The following is a 21,566-nucleotide window of genomic DNA, read 5'->3' on the forward strand; positions in this document are numbered from 1 at the left end:
TTGTAAAAAACATTCTCTGTGTAGACAACAACATAAATAGGACAATTAATTCTTAGTTAACTGAATTAACCAAGGTTGAGCTATTCAAGAGCCCTTTGCAGTTGGGAACTAGAGAGGCTTTGATTTTATGCTGGAAGTTCTGGGGAACTTAAATCTGAGGTCAGGATCAGCACAGACCACAAGTCTCTCTTCTTGCCAGAAGGATCTCTCCTACTATACTGTAAATGAGAACAAACTCCACAACCCAGTGAAATATGACCCTAAAGTGGGCATAGCATAAATTGCTTTGATAATTATATAACTGCTTTTGCTGTATTTGTATGTCTAACATTTACTTCTATAAAATGTCATCTATGTCTATTAGTACCTATAATTAGGATTCTAGCTCTAAGTGTACCTTTGATACAGAGGTTCATGAGAATCTCATTTTAAAAAGCTTCATTTATGGATGCAATTTATTTTTTAATCTTAATTTGTAATGGGATAGGTTCCCAAAGAGAAAGAGTAGTTAGATACAAAGTTGAGTGAATACTTAGGACTTTTTTCTAAATGATCTGCAGTTGTAGAAATACTTTTTTGTTTGTTCTCCCATGCAGGTTTACATGTATTATTAAGCAAAAGTGAAGTGGCATATAAATTTCCAGAGCTCCTACCTCTAGTAAGTAATACTAACATTTAAAAGTAAATACCTATCTATTATGTTTCATAAACTTGAAACCACTTGAAAACAAACTTGATTAATCAGGATGCTCCAGAAAAACAGAACCAATAGAAGATTGTGTGCCCATGCATGTGCACACGGGTATGTAAGTATGGAGAGAGAAAAAGAAAAAAACAAGATTTATTGTAAGGAATTGGCTTGTGCAGTTATGGGACCTAGCAAGTCTGAAATATACCTGTGTGGTAGTCTGACAGACTAGAGACCTAAGGAAGAGTTAATGTTGTAGCCTGAGGTCCAAGGACATTCTGGAAACAGAATTTCTTCATCCTGCGGGGGACCTCAGTATTTCTTATAAGGCCTTGAACTAATTGGATGAAGTCCAGCCACATTACAGAGGGTAATCTGCTTGACTTAGAGTCTACTAATTTAAATGCTAATCAGTCACTTCAACAAAATACTCGCACCAACATCTAGACTGGCATTAATCAAAAACTAGGTACCATGGCCTAGCCAAGTTGACACATAAGATTAACCATCACGCAAACATACTTTAAGTAATTTTAACTATTGTTTTATACAAAGTTTCCATCCCTATCTTCTTTATAATAAGAGTTGAGATTATTGTGGATTTTTAAATTTATTATTATTATTTTTTAATATATACAGAGTGAACTTAGCCCACCCATGTTGATAGAACACCCTCTTAGATGTCTTGTTTTATGTGCCCAAGTACATGCAGGAATGTGGAGGAGAAATGGCTTCTCTCTAGTAAACCAGGTAAGTATTTTTTAGTTTATGAAGAGTTTTCAATCCATCTATTCCTTTGGCATCTGTGAAGGTTGTACATAAGTCATTGAAAGTTGAGTATATGTATATTAAAATTGTTTGAGAAGATAAATGTAATGTTAAACCAAAAAGTTTCTTAGAACTTTTATTCATACTTTGCTAAGAAACAATAGAAATGAACGCAATTTTCTTGATTTTTAACTTGAGAGCATTTTTAGAACAGTTTTAGAACAACAAAACATAAGAAAAATCCATATTTCATCTATTTAGATAAAATTGTGGTAAAAGATGAAAGTTCGTTAGAAACTGATGGTTACCAGAGGGGAAGAAGTCAGGGGGTGAGTAAGAAGGGTAAAGCAGAGTGAAAGGTACAAATTTCCAATTATGGAATAAATAAGTCACAAAGATAAAAGGCACAGCACAGGAAATATAATCAATGGTATTGTGATAAAATTATATGATAAAAAATGGTGGCTACACTTGTGGTGAGCATAGCATAACATACAGACTTGCCCAATTACTATGTTGTACATCTGAAATTAATGTAACATTGTGTGTCAACTATACTTCAAAGAAAAGTTCTATTACTACAGCTCTGGAATTTTGGTTTTATTTTTAGACTTTATCAAGGCTTGGTGCAGGGTTTTTTTTTCCATTTTTCATAGCCATAAACCTTACAGAAGAGTAACTTTGTTAGGAAACACAGAAAGTTGGCTGCAAAATATGAACCATAGAATGAACATTGAAATCTGGAAATTTCTAATTATTTAATCTCTTCTAAGACAGTATTAACTGTTAAAGAAACCACATTGTGTGTGTGTGTGTGTGTGTGTGTGTGTGTGTGTGTGTACGTGTGCATGCCCATGTGCACTTGCATTAAACTCATGTGCTCTTGGGGATTGGGGAGAGGAGAGAGCTGCACAAATAAAAACCTATTACCCAATATAATTTTTTTTTAGATTTATTACTACCATAATGTGAAATGCAGACGTGAAATGTTTGACAAGGATATAGTAATGCTTCAGGTAATGAATTAAAAGCATTAAACTTACAGGTTGTAAGGAATGTTTTTTTCTTGTCATTTCCACAGAACCCAGTCACTTATGATTATTCCCAAATCTGTAACACCAGCCTAGCCCTGTCTCCTGAGCTCCAATCATAAGACTAACAGGCTATAGAACATTTCCATATCAATTTCCTGGACACATGTCAGATTTAACATATTCAAACTAACTCCTCTTATTTCTGCCATACCTTCCTCCTCCTATCTTGGATTTCCTACCTTGGCATATTGTTCAACAATCTTTAAAGTTGTTAGAGTCAGAAACCTGAAAGCCATCCTTTTTTAATTGTCCTTTGGTTAAAGATCCAAACCTCTTAAACTGATTTCCAAGGCTTATGAAACATAACTATGTTAAAATTCCCTGAGATTCCTGTGTTCTCTCTTAAGTCTTAAATTCTGTATTTATTTGTTTTGCTCCCTAGTTTGCCTACCCTACCCCCTTCCTTTTCTGTTCACCTTGTAACTTGTTTTCCTGTATGTCTTAGTATTTAGTGTCACTTTCTCTAGAAAGCCTTCCCCAACACACAAAAATGTAGCTAAGTATTCCATTTGGGAACACCCATAGCATGGTGCTCATCCCGATTACCATGGCATTCATAGCTCTGGATCACAGTTGCCTATTTACTTCTTATCCTCTCCGTTAAACCTTGGCAACTATATCTTAGTCCCTTTTTGTCTACTATGCATAGCAGAAAGTCTTATCACATAGTAATTTTTCCTTGTTATTGCTGAGTGGATTTAAAAATCATAGAAAAGGGGACACCTCAGTGGCTCAATGCTTGAGCATCTACCTTTGGCTCGGAGTATGATCCTGGGGTCCTGGCATGGAGTACCATTGGGGAGCCTACTTTCCATTTACTTGTGTCTCTGCCTCTCTCTGTGTGTCTCTCATGAATAAGTACATAAAATCTTTTAAAATAATTTATTTATTAAAATAAAAATCATAGAAAAGGTTATGAAATGTGAATTTCAAAAATTATTGGCTCAGGTCATCTGGGTGGGTCAGTTGGTTAAGCAGCTTAGACTCAGGTCATGATCCCAGGGTCCTGGGAACAAGCCCCGCATCAGGCTCCCTGCTCAGTGGGCAGTCTGCTCCTCCCTCTTTCTCTACCCCTCCTCCCAGCTTGTGTTCTCTTCCATAGTCTCTCTTTCAGAGTCTTTAAAAAATGATTGACCCAAAATAAACTTAAATCCAAGTTGATTTAGAATTTATACAAATGGAATTAAAGGAGAATTAAAACTAAACTAACATTTTAAAGCTGTTGTTTCAGTTAGTATAATCATCAAAAATTAGTTTGAGAGCTCTAGAGTTTAATATTATGTAAATAAAAAGAACTAGAAGCTTAATTGCCATAGTGCATTTCTTTTTTTTTTTTTTTTTTTTTTTTTTTTTTTTTTTTTGCCATAGTGCATTTCTTTCAGAGTCCATACACTACTAGATAGTGACGAGAGCCTTGAGATAAAACTTCAGAACTGAATTCATGGGTTGCAGTTAATTCAGAGCATTAAAAAGAAAAAGAACATATAGTCCATGTTATTCTGATGTGTTAGGTTTAAAGGGTTTTTTGTTTTGTCTATGTCTTGTTTTACCAGCATAGATTTTTATTTACATTTATAGCTTCCACAGGTAGGCAATTGGCTAAGTGGGTTTTCATCTGTTTTAGGGATTGGTGAATAAGTAAGCTATTTTCACTTATGCTCCCCAAAATATCTTTCACGAATTGTTTAGTAGCCCCTTTGACCTCCCTCTTTTCCTTTATCTCAAACTTTAAAAAAAAAAAAGACAGGTGTCTCCATGATGGATCCAAATCATTTCCTGATGATAATGCTCAGCCGCTTTGAACTTTATCAGATTTTCAGTACTCCAGACTATGGAAAAAGATTTAGCTCTGAGATTACCCATAAGGTAAGAGCATGTTTTATAAGACCACAATACATCATTGAAGAAATATCTTTCATTCTTTTTGGATATGTTAATTATCTGAGATAATACAGTTTTTATATTTTTATCTTTGAACTTTCTCTCCCCAACCCCCCAACTTGTTACAGGATGTAGTTCAGCAAAACAATACTCTAATAGAAGAAATGCTATACCTCATTATAATGATTGTTGGTAAGTTTCGGTTGTTTGCAACATTTATCAATTATATTGGCTTTTGTGATAACAAATAGTTCCGAATTTCTAAGCTATGTTTCTTTTGTTTGAGCAGTTCTTCAGTTTCAGGAAGATTAGAGCATTCATCCATCTCTTTCTCACTTCTGGTTACTGTAGCACTGAAAGTGATAGTGTTGTGGTACTTTGGAACAAGAGAGCACAAATAACTGAAGCAGAATAATCTGAAAGACTCTTTGGGGAGAAAAAAGTAGGACAGAAGAGGTTAGCAAGTAAGAATAGGATATTTAGGAGCTATTTACTGTTCCTTTGTATCTTAGGTATGTTTCTTTCTATAGTTTTGTGTTATAGAACTGTCATTTTGGCTTTAGATATGATAATAATAAGTTAATAGAGACTTGTGGCTAATAGATGCAGATTTCTTTTCTTATTGCCTATATCTTCAGTCCTGTCACCTCCATCTTTCCTATTCTTTTATCCTTACCTTCGCTACTTCCTCTGCTATTTTAGACTCTGTAGTCCATAGAACAGAGAATCCTGGCTGCTCTCAGAAGGTGATACTAAGAAAGGTCTCAGAAGGTGAGATCTTATTTAGCACTAGGTAGAAGGACAAAGGAAGGTTCTCCCTCCCTGTACCATGTGGCAGATGGCTTAAAAGCAGTCTCCCAGTCTACTGGTACAGCAATTGACTATATCCAATCCCTTCCTGCCTCTGATCCCATTCTTTCAAAATAGAAACCAGAGTTCTCTCTCTGCTGCCCAAAGCCTGCTTTCACCCTAGCTTGTTATCAAACTAATTATTACTTTTCCGCTGCACAGAAAGAAAAATATATTGTGTTGAATGAATTAAAAGTATATGCTGCTTAAGTATTATGATTATGTTAAATGTGTATATATGTACTTCTGCCTCAATAGGAGAGAGATTTAGTCCTGGAGTTGGACAGGTAAATGCTACAGATGAAATTAAGCGAGAGATTATCCATCAATTAAGCATCAAACCTATGGCTCATAGTGAATTGGTGAAGTCTTTACCTGAAGATGTAAGTACTTGGATCTTACAAAAGAAATTATGGAAATTCCTCCCTACCTGTTAGGCTATTATGTTTAGATTTACTTCTGTATACCTTTTCCACAGTGGTAAAGACTATAATTCTAGGACACATATAATTCCTAGTCACTCTTACTAGAAGTAATTAGAGGGGCACCTGGCTGGCTCAGTCGGTAGAGCATGTAACTCTTGATCTTGGCATCATGGGTTCGAGCCCCACGTTTGGCACAGAGGTTACTTTAATTTTTTTTTTTTTTTTTTTTTAATACTAGGGGGGGAAAAAAAGAGAGAGTATTAGTGACCGGGGATAGTAGGCAGCATAGAAGTAGAATCTTTTACAATGAATTCTTAGAAGAGATAAGGATGCTGAATAAAGTAAACCTGATCTTAAGAACTGAAGTTATGTATCCAGTAGACAGGGCTTGTTATAGAGTCCTTACTACAAAGTTACCATGGGTGAAGATAATAACTTTGTGACTTCATATTATTGGAGAAGTAAGAAATACCTGCTCAGCTATGTTGAGGATACTAAAGTTTTTCAAAGCTTTTTCCTTCTGAAGCATCCCAAAACTCTCCTTAGGAAGCCATCTCTTTCATTTTAGTAAATGTAAAATAATGTTCACATGAGGATTCAGAGGCTAATTGTAACTATTTCTTGTCCCAGGATCTCAGGTTCTTTGGCCAACTATTTTTCAGCAACAGGGCTTTCAGATAGATACCCAACACTTGTAGTTAGGAGAGATCCTTATTTCCTTGGGCTTTTTAAAATGTTTTCCCAAATTTGAAACAAAGATTAAAACTTTCTTTTTTTCTTTTTTTTAAAGATTTTATTTATTTATTCATGAGAGACACAGAGAGAGAGAGAGGCAGAGAGACAGGCAGAGGGAGAAGCAGGCTCCATGCAGGGAGCCCGACGTGGGACTCGATCCTGCGTCTCAAGGATCACACCCTGGGCTAAAGGCAGCGCCAAACTGCTGAGCCACCCGGGCTGCCCAAGATTAAAACTTTCAACCTTAATATTCATTCTTCTGGGATTTAAACCTCTATTTGTTGCATAGTAATACTTCCTTTAAGCTTTATGTTATGAAAAGTTTCAAATATCTATAGAAATAGAAAGCATAGTGTAACAGAATCTATCACCAGTTTCAGCCAGTCTTGTTTTATTTATACCCCAATCACAAATCCCTACGCCCCCACTGGGTTATTTTGTTAAGAATACTAGGGTTAGGGGACACTTGGGATGGCTCAGTGATTGAGCTATCTGCCTTTGGCTCAGGGCGTGATCCTAGAGTCCCCACATTGAGTTCCACATCAGGCTTTCTGCATGGAACCTGCTTCTCCTCCCTCTTCCTAAGTGTCTGCCTCTCTCTCCTTGTCTCTCATGAATAAATAAATAAAATCTTAAAAAAAAAAACAAAAAAAGAATATCAGGTTTAGGGGCATCTGAGTGGCTTAGTTGGTTAAATGTCTGCCTATGGGTCAGGTCATGATCCCAGAGTTCTGGGATCAATCCCTGTGTCAGGCTCCCTGCCTAGCGGAGAGCCTGCCTCTCCCTCTCCCACCACTGCCCCCACCTCTCTCTCTCTGTCAAATAAATAAATAAAATCTTTAAAAAATATATGTCAGGTTTACCGGCGTATGATACATGGTCTTTATAACCCAACCAAAACTACAAAATAAGTTTGCCATAGGGGAGGAAAAAAGAATCAAAACTTCCAAGGCCCTGCTTTTTTTTCTTAAAAGTACCTTAAAGGAAAATTTGTATTCTTTATTTACATTTTATTTTTTGTGTGTGCATATTGCTAGGGATGAGCCATTTTTAATGATTTCCTCAGATGACCAAACCAGACTTCAGAGCATTCTCTGTCCCTGCTTCTGACTTTACTCGCATTGTGACCATGTTCATTATAATTTCAAAGGAGAAAAAAAAAATCTTGTAAAAACAAAAACAACAACAAAAAAGGTCTTATTCCAAGCATTCCAGTAGTTTTTTTTTGCATGTACTTAGCTATAATATAAGTAGTTTTATGAAATAGTTTAAAAAGTCCAAGAAAAAGTTTCTTTTTTTTTCCTTTTTTGTATTTGAAGTTGCTAGGGGGTGGGGAGTTTGCCTGTTTGATGTATATGTGAAACAATGTTGTGCAACAATTAACTGGAATTTTATTTTGCTGAGTTGTTCTAACCAAAAAACAAAAAACCAGAATAACAGGCTTAGCATTTCATCTATAAATGGAATTGTATATGTATTAAAACAGTGGTTCTCAACCAGAGACAATTTTGCCTCCTAGGATATATTTGGCAGTGTCACTACTCAGGGCAGGGTTGTGTGGTGCTATTGGCATTGAGTGAGCAAAGGCCAGAGATACAGCTAAACATCCTATAATACAATACACAGGACAGATCCCCTACAACAAAGAATTATCTGATCCAGATGTCAGTAGTGCCAAGATTGAGAAACTGGTCTTAAAGGACTTTTAGAAAAACCTGCCTACCTATATGCCATGATAAAAGAACAATAATTAATAATTTCTTAATATCACTAAATCTAGTCAGGATAAAAATTACTTAAAACTTTATAACACAGGAAATAAATCCTGAGCTGTTAGATGAGGAAGCAATTACAGTTTCACTTGGACTTTATAGAATAAAGAATTTTTTTAGGGGTCAGGAGAAGAGAAGGAGAGAGAATCTGAAGCAGGCTCCATGTCCAGCACAGAGCTCGACCCAGGTGCTCAATCTCATAACCCTGAGATCAAGTCCTGAGCTGAAATCAAGAGTCAAATGCTTAACTGACTGAGCCACCCAGGCACCCCAAGAAGAATATAATTTAAAACAGCATTTTAAAGTATACCTTGTACAAAGTGATGGCAACTATATTTACCAAATATTTTTGACCAGAGAATTCTTTAATCAGCATTCCTATTAATATATTTTTATGAATGGGATATGATTTAGGAAATGCTGTTTTACTAAAAATAGATAAGGAATCAGTGTAATTTTCATGAAATAGTATAAATATCTTATATAAATTTTGTTTAAATGTTATGTGTACTTTGTGTTGTTTTTAACTTAATTCCTTTTGAAAGCTGTCACCTTGAATCCATATGGTAGTAACTTGTTTTTAATTATAGAATCTGAGTGTTAGTTTACAAAATAATTTCCTTGGTTATATATTAATGATTATGTTTACTATGGAATCCTCACCTATAAAAATTGAGATAATAGTATACCTGCTTCATAAGGTTGCTATCTAAGGCCTGAGGAGAGAAAAGTACAATGTTCAACGTGCTAGCAGACACTGTTAACATGAAATGCACTTACTTGTTTCTCATGCTGTTAGGAGAACAAGGAGACTGGCATGGAGAGCGTAATTGAAGCAGTTGCCCATTTCAAGTGAGTTTACTTCCTTTTCTTTCCTGTTCAATTTTTTTATATATATTAATTTTTCTTACTGTTTCCTTTGATGGAACTGAGAATGAAATTGTTACTTTCAGAGAGTGACAGACATTTTCAAATGCATAGTTCTGAACTACATTTCTCACTGTCATTTCACTCTTCTGATCTAGCTCTGCACTCATCAGCCTAAATTGGTTTATGAGAATTTTCATCGTGCTCAGAACTGGTGTTCCTAGCTGACAGTTTCAAATAATTGACATTAAACTGAGCAGATGGGGACGCCTGGGTGGCTCAGCGGTTGAGCATCTGTCTTCGTCCCAGGGCGTGATCCTGGAGTCCCGGGATCGAGTCCCACGTCAGGTTCCCTACATAGAGCCTGCTTCTCCCTCTTCCTGTTTCTCTGCCTCTCTCTGTGTGTCTCTCATGAATAAATAAATAAAATCTTTAAAAAATAAAAAATAAATAAACTGAGCAGGTGAAGGATGCCCAGGTGGCTCAGCAGTTGAGCACCTATCTTCAGCCCAGGGTGTGATCCTGGGGTCCCTGGGTTGAGTGCTGCAAAAGGCTCACTGCATGGAATCTGCTTCTCCCTCTGCCTGTGTCTCTGCCTCTCACTCTCTGTGTCTCTCATGAATAAATAAATAAAATATTTTAAAAAATAAAAATAAACTGAGCATATGACAGAAGTCAATGCATTGAGCTTTCTTAAAACTGCTTTCTTTGTTTCCATCTGAATGTGCCTCCTAAATTATGAGGTGGCCTCTGAATAGTGCCTTTACTCTCTAGTGGTCAATAGGTAAACTAGTTTATCCCCTTGAGATTGTTGAGGCAATTCCTCAATCCTGCTTTTTCCTGCTCCCACTCCAACAGTGATGTCCTTATTTTGTTAATTATGAAGATACAAAGTAGATGTGTCAGATAAGATGATGCATGTAGAGCTTTGGATGTAGATTACCAAAATAACCCAGAGAATAGTACCACTTTACATTCATCAGCAGTGAGAGCTCTGCTTTTTTATTCTGTTATCTAAGACTGTCTCATAAATTAGGGTGTGACTTTAGTAATAATATTTTAAGGACTTTTTTTCCATAGAAAACCTGGATTAACAGGACGAGGCATGTATGAACTGAAACCAGAGTGTGCCAAAGAGTTCAATTTGTATTTCTATCACTTTTCAAGGGCAGAGCAGTCCAAGGTAAATGGGAAAATTAAAAGTGTACTGGGGAAGAGCTGTGTGTGTTTGTTGATTTGTTTTTTTCCTAAACAACTTTTACTGCTTTTCAGGTATTGAAAAAGAATACAATAAAAATATTGTAGGAAATTTGAAAAAATATAAAAAGGTACAATGAAGAAGGCATAGATTACCTAAAATATTACCACCTAACATTTTGGGCCATCCCCTGCTGCTGCCATGTATGCTAAATACATATATAAGATCTATATAATTATATACATAACCACACATATGATTGTATTTTATTGGCTTTTGAAGACAAATTGTCAACCTGTATAATAATCAGTTAAGCTCTTTTATGTTCATTTCAGAATTGCTACTACTTAACATTATCCTTTTCCATAGTAATTTAGGGAATTTTCCTCATAATTGTTAGGTAAATTTTGTCTTTTAGGAGTCTTTTTTTTTTTTTTTTTAAGATTTACTTATTTATAATTTGAGAAAGAGGTAAATTGTACATGCATGTGGGAGGGCCAGAGGGAGAGAATCTCCAGCAGACTCCCACTGAGCACAAAGCCTGACATGGGGGTTCAGTCTTATGATCCCTGAGGTCATGACCTGAGCTGAAATCAAGAGTCAGACACTTAACCCACTGAGCCCTCCCAGGCACCCCAGCAGTCTACTCTTAAAACATGTTTTCGTAAAGGATGTTAATTAAACTTAAACATGAAGCTTTGTTTAGTTTTAGATGTGTACCATAGAGCTTAACCCTAGATAACATTTTGGTTTTGGTTTATACATGATTCCCCTGCATGTTAAGATAAGAAAGAACTTCTTTGGGGCTTGGTGGGGGTGGGTAGTGTGTAGGAAAGGAAAATAATCTTGATGTGTCATTTGGGGCTTGGGGGGGGGGCCAAGAAATAAGGGTAAATATCTTCTAAAATCAGAAAATGGTATGACAAAAATTAACTTAGTAGTTGTAGATATTAGGTTGTTGTGTATTACTAATTGCTTCTCCAATTTTATTAGGCAGAGGAAGCTCAACGGAAATTGAAAAGACAAAACAGGGAAGATACAGGTATTTTTAATCTTTCTAAAAATCTTTTTTCTACTTGGTAAATGTTGTTTTCTATTGACTATAATGTTTACTATTGGTGAATTGGAAGATTTAAATGTTTGCTTTCCAAGTGAACATTCAAAAGACTAATAAATATGCAAATACAGAAATAGACTGTACTGAGTCACCTCTGGCTTAGTGGTTTTTATCTCATATCCTAGGACATTTTTAGGGAAAAGAAAGGCTTTCCTCTGCACTGCACTACTATTTATGTAGTTTTTATGCATTTGACCTTGTGAAGGTAAAATATAGCTTTAAGATCCGTGTTAATGATTATTCTTTGAGTGAAGACTATCAAAAGATGGGTTTTTAAAAACATGTTCTACAGAAGAAGCCAAATAATAACTTTATTTTCAGCACTTCCACCTCCAGTTTTGCCTCCTTTCTGCCCTCTATTTGCAAGTCTGGTAAACATTTTGCAGTCAGATGTGATGTTGTGCATCATGAGGACAGTACTGCAGTGGGCTGTAGAACATAACGGATATGCCTGGTCTGAGTCCATGCTCCAAAGGGTAGGTTTGAAAACACTTATTATTTATATTTTAGTGCTTTTTTAGTAAAAGTCAAAATATTCTTGTCAATATCTATACACAGACAAATTAGCACAAAACAGTGTTATTTTAATTTGAAATATAGTAATATTGTTACTGCTTTTGTGTCTGACAATGAAAATGAGAGCCAGGCAGGTATTTTTTAATTATACCACTTAGTTGTGATTACCTTGGTCTTGTTGGCCACTCTTCTCTCATTGATTATTTGTGATATCTGTTTATGCAGTACTCTGACACTTGTGTAATGTGTTATCCTTAACATGTTTTTATTTAACCTCCTCAAAAAACTGTGGGTTCATCAGTATCTATATTTTACAATTGAAGAAATTAAAACTCCAAGATTTATGGTCATGTAGCTAATAAGTGATAGAATCTTGTTTGTATTTTATTTTACAGCTTTGATGTAAGTCATTGTTGAATTGTTTACTTCATTGAATTCACACAACACCCATTTGGGTAGATAAACTTTTTCCATTACATAGATGAAGAAGTCAAGTTTCAGTAAGATTCAGTTAACTTGTTGGTGTTACTCAACTAGTAAGTAACGTAATAGTAATTATTCAGTTAATAGAATTTGCCTACTCTGTACCTGTTTCTGTGGTAGGTACTTTTGCATACAATATTTGCAATTCTTAAAACTCTACAGGGAAGGTGTTTTTTTCCCCCCATTTTAAAGATGATGAAATTAGGCTTACACAGATTCCCTGAAGGCACGTTAGATTGAAAGCTATGAAGCCAGGATATAAATGAAAGCAAGCATTATTTCAGATCCATCCTCCAAAGCTATTTTTCTTTCCATTATCTCAGCAGACTCAAGTGTCTCATTGGCTAGGATATGTGTATACTCACACACACCCCTCCCATTTATAAACATATACTTAAAATGTAAAAGCATGGAGTTATAGGCTACTAGAGACCATCAGTATTATATGAGCAATAGATTTATGGGAAATGATGGAGAAGAAAGGAGTGAACAGCGTTACCTTTTATGTACATTTATTTTATGTCCTTCAAGCTAACCTAGTTCATCCAAGTCTCTGACAGCCACAGTAGCTCTTTGTGTGGGGAAACATATAGACAACACACACATATTTCCTTCCAAAATTGGGAAGCAGGATAAGAGCAGTAAAGATGCAAATAAAATCGATGTAATTTTATATTTTCCTAGAAGTCTAGTAAGGGATTTTTTGTGAGATTTAAGAACTATAAAAATCTTCATAAATTATGTGGTATTAGAAATAAAAGTATGGGGATGCCTGGGTGGCTCAGCAGTTGAGCGCCTGCCTTTGGCTCAGGGCATCATCCCAGTCCAGTATCAAGTCCTGCATCGGTCTCCATGTGAGGAGCGCCTTCTCCCTCTGCCTGTGTCTCTGCCTCTCTCTCCTTGTGTCTCTCATGAATAAATAAATAAAAATCAAAAAAAAAAAAAAAAGAAAGAAAGAAAGAAAGAAAAGAAAAGAAAAGAAAAGAAAGAAAAAAAGAAAGAATATCTTTCTGAGATGATTAAGATTTTTAGTTCTTAGAGAAACTAGAGAATATTATAAACTAGATCATTACATGATAGATGCTTTCAGCTCTATTTGGTCACTGATTCTTAAATTTTTTTTAAAGACTGTAGTGTAGGGATGTCATAAAACTGAGAAGGACGTATTACATGAACTTACTCTAAGAATTTGCAGTTGAATTTTCTTCCAAGGTGACATGGAAATTTTTGTTTCCTTAATGAGAATTTTTTATTAGAAAACAAAATTTAGAGTTTGAATTTAATAAAAATTAGTACTTCAAATTATTTTTTATTGCACTTAGTCTTTAGTAGTTTGCTTTACCTTTTTTCAGTGGTGAATCCTTTTTTATTACCGCTTATAAAAATACGTGCTTGGGCAGCCAGGGTTGCTCTACAGTTTAGTGCCGCCTTCAGCCCAGGGCCTGATCCTGGAGACCCGGGATTGAGTCCCATGTCAGGCTCCCTGCATGGAGCCTACTTCTCCTTCTGCCTGTGTCTCTGCCTCTCATTCTCTCTGTGTCTCTCATGAATAAATAAACAAAATCTTTTTTTTAAAAAAGTGCTTGATTTTTGATGTACTAAAAGTTACAAAACATTTTATTCAAGGTGTTACATTTAATTGGAATGGCACTACAAGAAGAAAAACAGCATTTAGACAATGTCACAGAAGAGCATGTAGTAACATTTACCTTCACTCAGAAGATATCAAGTATGTATATACTTTTTACTAAACTAATTGAAGATACTACTGATTTTAAATATGTAATATAACCTCTTATTTGCTCATATAGATTCTAAATAGATTATAGTAAATCCAGATTTCTGAGGTTATATGTACTCATCTGTGTGTTAAAGGTACTATATATCATATCCTGATCCTGATGTATTTTCATGAAAATACTTAGGGACTGCACATACTTAAAATACATAAATTTTAATTCATAAACTGAAAGCATTAATGAGGAGTCCTTAGCTTGAAATCAGTTTAGCACATACATTTAATTCTCAGATATGCTTTGAAAATACAAAGTTTACTATCAGGGTTTCATTTTTAAATTCTTGCTGTTATAAAGACATATTATTAAAAATAAGAAAATTAGCTATAGAAGATTAGATTATCATTTTATATATAAAGTAATGTGATTTTTTTTAGAAGGCCAGGAGACTTTTCTTTTAGCTTTTTATTGTTAAAAATTGTAAACACAGGCAAATGTTGGTACAGGAAACATCCATACACCTACCACCTAGACTTAGTAGTTAGTATTTTGCTATATTTTCTTTAATATTTGCACACTTTTTTAAAGCATTCATTTCAGCCATCATATTTCATCTCTAAAGAAAAGCCTTTCCTCTCTTGATTTTCAAAATAAGCATTTGGTCTAATAGTTGCCTTCAGGGGTTACAACTATGAGGCTTCTTTGTTCACTTAGGATTGTTGTGCTTTGCTTTTTAATATTACTCTTGGGTTTTCATTTACTCCATTTTTTATAGTCACATATGATCAAGGTTCCTTTAAAAAAAAAAAAAAGATTCTTTTTGATACTCAAATTGCCAGTTTTGGTCAGTGGGAATCTGTTCAGTTGGCTTCCCTGCCCTTTTGACCCTAGCCCGTCAGTATTTGAGCACACCTTACTTTCTGGCACAAAAGATGCCCCAGACTCATCTTATACTTTCCCTGCCCCAGACCTGCAATCCACCATTTGCTCAGATATTTAAATGAATTTATACTAGGAGTTTCAGCAGGTGGTATAATGGATAGTAATACCCATTAAAGGTATTAAACTATAATTTCATCCACTCATCACTCTACAACATCAGATTCTCTTTCTCTTTGTCTCTTTCTTTCAACAATCATTTTCTCTAGCCATTCCTCATATTTCTCTTTAAACATTTTATATAATTAAAACCCTGTTTAGAGTCAAGTCCTTAAAATTAGCCACAGAACTTTAGATCTGAAAGAATATTAAAAGATCACATAGTTCAATCTCTTGCCCTCTTAGGAATATTTTGCCCAAAAGGCAGCACTTAAACCAAGAAAGTCAATAACTGGACATTTTTTACTATAAAACTAAATTAGCTAACATTTAGATTAAGTGTACTCTTGATGTGGACTTATATGTCTTTTCCTCAAAGAAATAACTTACAGAAGGAGAAATGCATTTTATTTTAAATCTAGGTTTTATTAAAAGGCAAAAACAAGGGGCACCTGGGTGGCTCAGTTGGTTAAGCATCTGCCTTCAGCTCAGATCACGATCCCAGGGTCCTGAGATCTAGCCTCATGTGGAGCTCTCTGCTCAGCTGGGAGTCTGCTTCTCCCTCTCCCTCTGCCTGCTGCTCCCCCTGCTTGTGTTTGCTCTCTCTGAGTGTCAAATTAATTAAAACCTTAAAAAAAAAAAAAAGGCCAGGGTAGCCCGGGTGGCGCAGCCGTTTAGTGCCGCCTGCAGCCCAGGGTGTGATCCTGGAGACCCCGGATTGAGTCCCACGTCAAGCTCCCTGCATAGAGCCTGCTTCTCCCTCTGCCTGTGTCTCTGCCTCTCTCTCTCTGCCTCTCATGAATAAATAAATAAAATCTTAAAAAAAAAAAGAAGGCCAAAATAAGTTGATGTATTTTTACACACACACCCTTGTAATCTAGTTCATTTCTTACACTTTTTTAAATCTCAGGTAGACCTTTTAGCTGGGTTTTTATTTAATTGCTAAAGGCTATGTTAAAATAATCACTTGGTATAAGATGTCCATTTTGAATGATTAAAGCATTCTAGTTATTAACTTGTTTTTAACTACAGATACATCACATTCTTAAGAAGTATTGAAAATCTCTAAGAAGTAGAGCTGTAAATAAATGATGGGCAGATAATGTTATAAGCAACCTTATCTTCTTGTGCATAGTAATAAGCACTGTGAAATATTAGTTGTTATTGTGCCTTTTATTTTTTTTCTGCCTTAGAACCTGGTGAAGCACCAAACAACTCCCCTAGCATATTAGCTATGCTGGAAACACTACAGAATGCTCCCTACCTAGATGTCCACAAAGATATGATTAGATGGATATTAAAGGTACAATTTCTGGCATCACTTTGCTTTTCATGAGAAACATTCAGTGTTTGTTATCTTTAAATTTTGATAATATTTCATAGCTTCCAAATAACTGATACTTTTTGTCATAGACTTTTAATGCTATTAAGAAGATAAGAGAGAGTTCATCCACCAGTCCTGTGGCAGAGACTGAAGGAACCATAATGGAAGAGGTATAAAAAAGCAAATGAGGTCCTACTGAAGGATTGTAGCAAGTTCACTATAAACAACTAAACTTATCTGTAATAAGTTGGTAGTTGATGTTATTCACAAAAAAATGTGAATTCCAAACAATGTGCCACTTTTTATTTGTTGTAGCAATTTTTTTTTCTGTGTCTATTCTTTTTTTTTAAACAGGCTAAAAAAATCTTTTCTCTTGTTTAGATAAGTAAGATTATTAAATAGTTTTTAAGTAGTAGTTACAATCAAGACAGTTCTGCTTTGGGGCAAAAATGTTAATTTGGCATCTAATGGTCTAATTAAATGAAGCATACTTTCAGAGTTCAAGAGACAAAGACAAAGCTGAGAGGAAGAGAAAAGCTGAGATTGCCAGACTGCGCAGAGAAAAGATCATGGCCCAGATGTCTGAGATGCAGCGGCACTTTATTGATGAGAACAAAGAACTCTTTCAGCAGACATTAGAACTAGATGCCTCTACTTCTGCTGTTCTTGATAATAGGTAAAAAAATAATTAACATTTTTTTATCTCTTGACCATTGATTCTCAAATGGGAAAGATGTTGGGTTTTATTCCTTATAAGTCACTTTTAGTCTGAAAGTAATTTAGGATTGGTAGGCGAATAGGAATTACCCATAGAATTTTAGTTTTTAGTATACGTTTATGAGTATATCTCCAACTATAGATAAGATACCATGTGTATGCTCAAAATGATGTGTCACACAGAACACCCTTGACATTCAAAGAATGAGTGCACAGGGCGCCTGGGTGGCTCAGTTCGTTGAGCATCCAACTCTTTTTTTTTTTTTTTTAAGATTTTATTTATTTAGGGATCCCTGGGTGGCGCAGCGGTTTAGCGCCTGCCTTTGGCCCAGGGCGCGATCCTGGAGACCCGGGATCGAATCCCATGTCAGGCTCCCGGTGCATGGAGCCTGCTTCTCCCTCTGCCTGTGTCTCTGCCTCTCTCTCTCTGTGTCTCTCATGAATAAATAAATAAAATCTTTTTTTTTTTTTTTTTAAAGATAGCTTTTTTTTTTTTTTAAATTTTTTATTTATTTATGATAGTCACAGAGAGAGAGAGAGAGGCAGAGACACAGGCAGAGGGAGAAGCAGGCTCCACACAGGGAGCCCGACACAGGACTTGATCCTGGGTCTCCAGGATCCGGCCCTGGGCTGAAGGCGGCACTAAACTGCTGAGCCACCCGGGCTGCCCAGAGCATCCAACTCTTGATTTTGGCTCAGGTTATGATCTTAGGGTCGTGAGATCGAGCCCTGTGTCAGGAATCTCCTTGAGATTCTCTCCCTCTGTACCTTGCACGCTCTCTTTCTCTCTCTCAAATAAATAAATCTTAAGAAAAAAAAAAAGAATGAGTGTACTAGGCTCAGTTAACTGAGTGTCTGGCTTCTGTGTTGCATATTGGATTGCTGTGAGGGTTATAGGAGATGGTTTCATATATATGAGTGACTTCTACCAGTTCAAATCATCAAAACCACACATGTTGAATATGTATGTACCTAAAGTCTACTGCTTTATGATTAAATGGAAACTTCTTAGGCTCATTCATGAAACTTGTATTCTTTTATTGCAGCCCTATGGTTTCAAATATGGCACTTACAGCTTTGGGACCAGCACAAACTCAGGTCCCTGAACAGAGACAGTTTGTTACCTGTATATTGTGTCAAGAGGAGCAAGAGGTGAAGGTGGAGAGCAAGGCAATGGTTCTGGCAGCATTTGTTCAAAGATCAACTGTATTATCAAAAAACAGGAGTAAATTCATTCAGGATCCAGGTAAGTCATAGCTAGATCCTCTCCTCCCTCTCAGTGACTGCCGCTCGTTGTGGCAAAGAAATTTTATTAAGCTAATAATAACTCCATAGGTTTGGTTCGGTGGCATCTTAGGCAAAAATTTTCCAGTTGACAGATGTGGAAACACTCCAGAAGTTAAGTATCAGCCATGAATTACATAGCTGGTAAATAACAGATTTTCAAAAGAAAGCTTTTCTTTGTGATACAGTATTAGCATACTTGGTACTTAGCAGTCTTTCCCATTTTTCAATACACTTCTAAAGTCCTACTAATTAGTTGCCACTCTGAAACAATAATTTTGTCTACTGGATAAATCCAAAGTGGAATCTCTTGGGAACCGATCTTGGGAATCTCACTGGCAACCGAGTTGCCTATAAAAAACGGTCCTTGAACCAGATTCTGATGCAAAGTAGTGATAATATCACTGATAGGGTTCCCCAGAAAGCAGACTCTTGAAATAGAGATGACCATGCAGGACATTTATTTGGGAAAGCCTTGGAATCAACATCTGTGGAATGGAGAGGAAGGAATCAGGTTTAGGCAAAGGGAGAAGTTGAGCTTTAATGCAATTCCTCAAAGGCTTCATCCCACCCCACTGGAACTCTGGGCCCAGATGGCCCTTCAAAGGTGTCCTTTTTTGGAGCAAGGGGAATTGCGTCTTTAAATCCCAACACTGATCAGTGACTGGTTGTTGGCCACCTCTGGAAAGAGGTGTGACTTTGAGCGAAACAGGTGCCCCTTAAAGAGGAATAACAGTTAAGTGCCCTTTTCCAACTGCTAAGGAGGGAATAAGTCATTCATTCCTCCAGGAGCATCTAAGCTGCAGACACTTTTATATCTCTACTCTTAGACTTGTTTATATGTCATATGCCTCAACAATTCCAGTAAACTTCTTGAGAGTGAGAACTGTGTCCTAGGAATTTCCAAAGCACTTATTTAGCAAGTGCCTTTTACATTGTAGAATTGAAAACCTGCTGGTAGGATAGCTTTTTCTCTGTAAGGAAAGTCTTCTTACAGTGTAGCTAGCTCTCAAGAGCCTAGCTGAAAAAGATTGATCTGCTTCATCTTAAAAAATAATCATTTGAACTAAGCAATTTATAAATTTCATTGCAGGCCAGAGATAAAGTTATCAATTTTATTTAATTAGTTATTTTGTGAAGAAAAAGCTTTTGCTCTAAGGTTTTCCAAATGCTTTCACAATTTATATCGGGAAAGATCTTTTTTTATCCTATGACATTTGTACTGTTCTAGTATATAAAGCAAATTAAAACTTGAATAATTCTTTATAGAATGTTACGGAATTTCTAAGACTATGCTAATTTATATAGAGAATTCCAAAAAGAAGCCAGGCACTCATCTTAAGTTTGTCTTCATGTTATCATCTCCTTTGAATATAAAAATTAGCATCAGAACAGAAGACTGTTTAAATTACTCTTTTTCCCCATCTGGGCTGCTAGTCCTGGGCATTTGGCTTTAGCTCTGGTACAGTAGATTGTGACTATTCTTTGCATGAGTGTCTTAAGCAGAATCTCCTCTAGGGGGCACTCCATTAATGCCAAAACAACTTTTTTGTTGCAGATCTTATGACCCAGCTATCCTAAAGTATTAAAAGGCAGCCCCGGGGAAGTATCTCCCCCTTAATAAGCTCAGGAATTTTGGAAGGAATGGTGCCCTCAAAGCGTGGAAGAGTAGAGATGTATAATACAGAATTCTAGTTTCAGTTAACAAATCAGGGATGTTTAATTTGCTCAGGGTGTTGAAAATTAGAGAGTCTTGCTTTCTCAGTAATCCAGGGTCTTGCATAAATTACTGGTATCTCAAAGGAATAAACTAGCATTTCATTTCAAGTTTACAAACACTTATCAAGGATTTCACAATTTAAAGTTGTACCTTTATTATAGGAAGATTAAATGCTTGGTTTTTTGTTTTGTTTTGTTTTTTGTTTGTTTGTTTTGTAATGCAGAAAAATATGATCCATTATTCATGCACCCTGATCTGTCTTGCGGAACACACACTGGTAGCTGTGGGCACATTATGCATGCCCATTGTTGGCAAAGGTAATTTATATTCTTAATATTAGTCAAGAGAAGCTTATCCGAAGGCTCAAAATTAACTTTTTAAGTAAAAGACATTTCATTCCAAAAAAAGAGAACTAGAGATGCTGAAGAAAAAAACTGCATATCACTACCTAATAACAACTAAAATTGAGTTGCTTTGTCATACATGTGAAAGGAGTATCTTAGAAACTTCATAGTATGTCAGATATATCTTTAAATGTGGGGATCTGTATTAGCTAACAAACTGGATGAAGAAAAAGATTTTTTCGGTGGCATAAACCCTAGATGAGTAATGTCTTTCCAGGGTGTTCCTCTTGATTTGAAAGGTGTTAGTACTTGCCTTATTACTTCCTGAGATTGTCCTGGCTCCCTAACCTAAGATGGGATAACATCTAATTTGTTCTACCTTGGTGCTTTCTATTCTGCAAAACCAATGAATCAATGCTATTATCTTAGCACTGTGCTCATTCAGTGATCATGCATTTGCGCTAGGAAATCGCCACCAGCCCTAGGGAAGTGACAAGGCAGCACTGAAACCAAGAAATGTGAAGATTTTAATTCTTGTATTGTGGAAACAAATTAGTTAAAACGTTGAAGCTTGTGGCTCTCATTGAGAAAAATTACCATTGTTTTTGATACCTCATGTTCTCTAATTGTAAAGGTATTTTGATTCCGTTCAAGCTAAAGAACAGCGAAGGCAACAGAGATTGCGCTTACATACCAGCTATGATGTGGAAAACGGAGAATTCCTTTGTCCCCTCTGTGAGTGCTTGAGTAATACTGTAATTCCTCTGCTGCTTCCTCCACGAAATATTTTTAACAGGTAAATTTGGGCTCATAAACCTTTGTATTTAAGCAGTAGTTTTCCTTTGAAAATAATGAAATGATAAACCAGAGGGGAGAGAATCACACTAGGTAATTGCATAATGTTTTCCAGATTCTCTTTTTTGTAGTCATTTCTTTTGGTATTCCCGTGAAATATGACTTTAGTTTTTAGAAAGGAACGGGCCAAATTTAATAGTTTCTTGGTCACCCAT

General features: G+C 36.0%; 1 protein-coding gene across 16 annotated transcripts in view; it reads left to right on the plus strand.

Annotated features, from left to right (window-relative positions):
- The window catches only part of UBR2 (ubiquitin protein ligase E3 component n-recognin 2), a 122,918-nt gene that overhangs the window by 76,343 nt on the left and 25,009 nt on the right, over positions 1-21,566 (plus strand). For 9 of the 16 annotated variants that reach the window (XM_025990915.2, XM_072732099.1, XM_025990916.2 and 6 more), the window contains 17 exons: positions 597-658; positions 1,328-1,438; positions 2,407-2,472; positions 4,294-4,416; positions 4,560-4,623; positions 5,539-5,663; positions 9,012-9,064; positions 10,160-10,262; positions 11,271-11,319; positions 11,716-11,870; positions 14,020-14,122; positions 16,361-16,470; positions 16,581-16,661; positions 16,989-17,167; positions 18,255-18,454; positions 20,436-20,529; positions 21,191-21,352. In XM_025990915.2, the coding sequence (XP_025846700.2) occupies positions 597-658; positions 1,328-1,438; positions 2,407-2,472; positions 4,294-4,416; positions 4,560-4,623; positions 5,539-5,663; positions 9,012-9,064; positions 10,160-10,262; positions 11,271-11,319; positions 11,716-11,870; positions 14,020-14,122; positions 16,361-16,470; positions 16,581-16,661; positions 16,989-17,167; positions 18,255-18,454; positions 20,436-20,529; positions 21,191-21,352 (1,840 nt within the window). The remainder of the gene's footprint in view (positions 1-596; positions 659-1,327; positions 1,439-2,406; positions 2,473-4,293; positions 4,417-4,559; positions 4,624-5,538; positions 5,664-9,011; positions 9,065-10,159; positions 10,263-11,270; positions 11,320-11,715; positions 11,871-14,019; positions 14,123-16,360; positions 16,471-16,580; positions 16,662-16,988; positions 17,168-18,254; positions 18,455-20,435; positions 20,530-21,190; positions 21,353-21,566) is intronic. The other 7 variants (XM_072732100.1, XM_072732103.1, XM_025990917.2 and 4 more) reach the window with 2 other exon arrangements.

Source organism: Vulpes vulpes, chromosome 1, assembly GCF_048418805.1.
Source record: "Vulpes vulpes isolate BD-2025 chromosome 1, VulVul3, whole genome shotgun sequence".
In the NCBI taxonomy this organism is placed as follows: Eukaryota; Metazoa; Chordata; class Mammalia; order Carnivora; family Canidae; genus Vulpes; species Vulpes vulpes.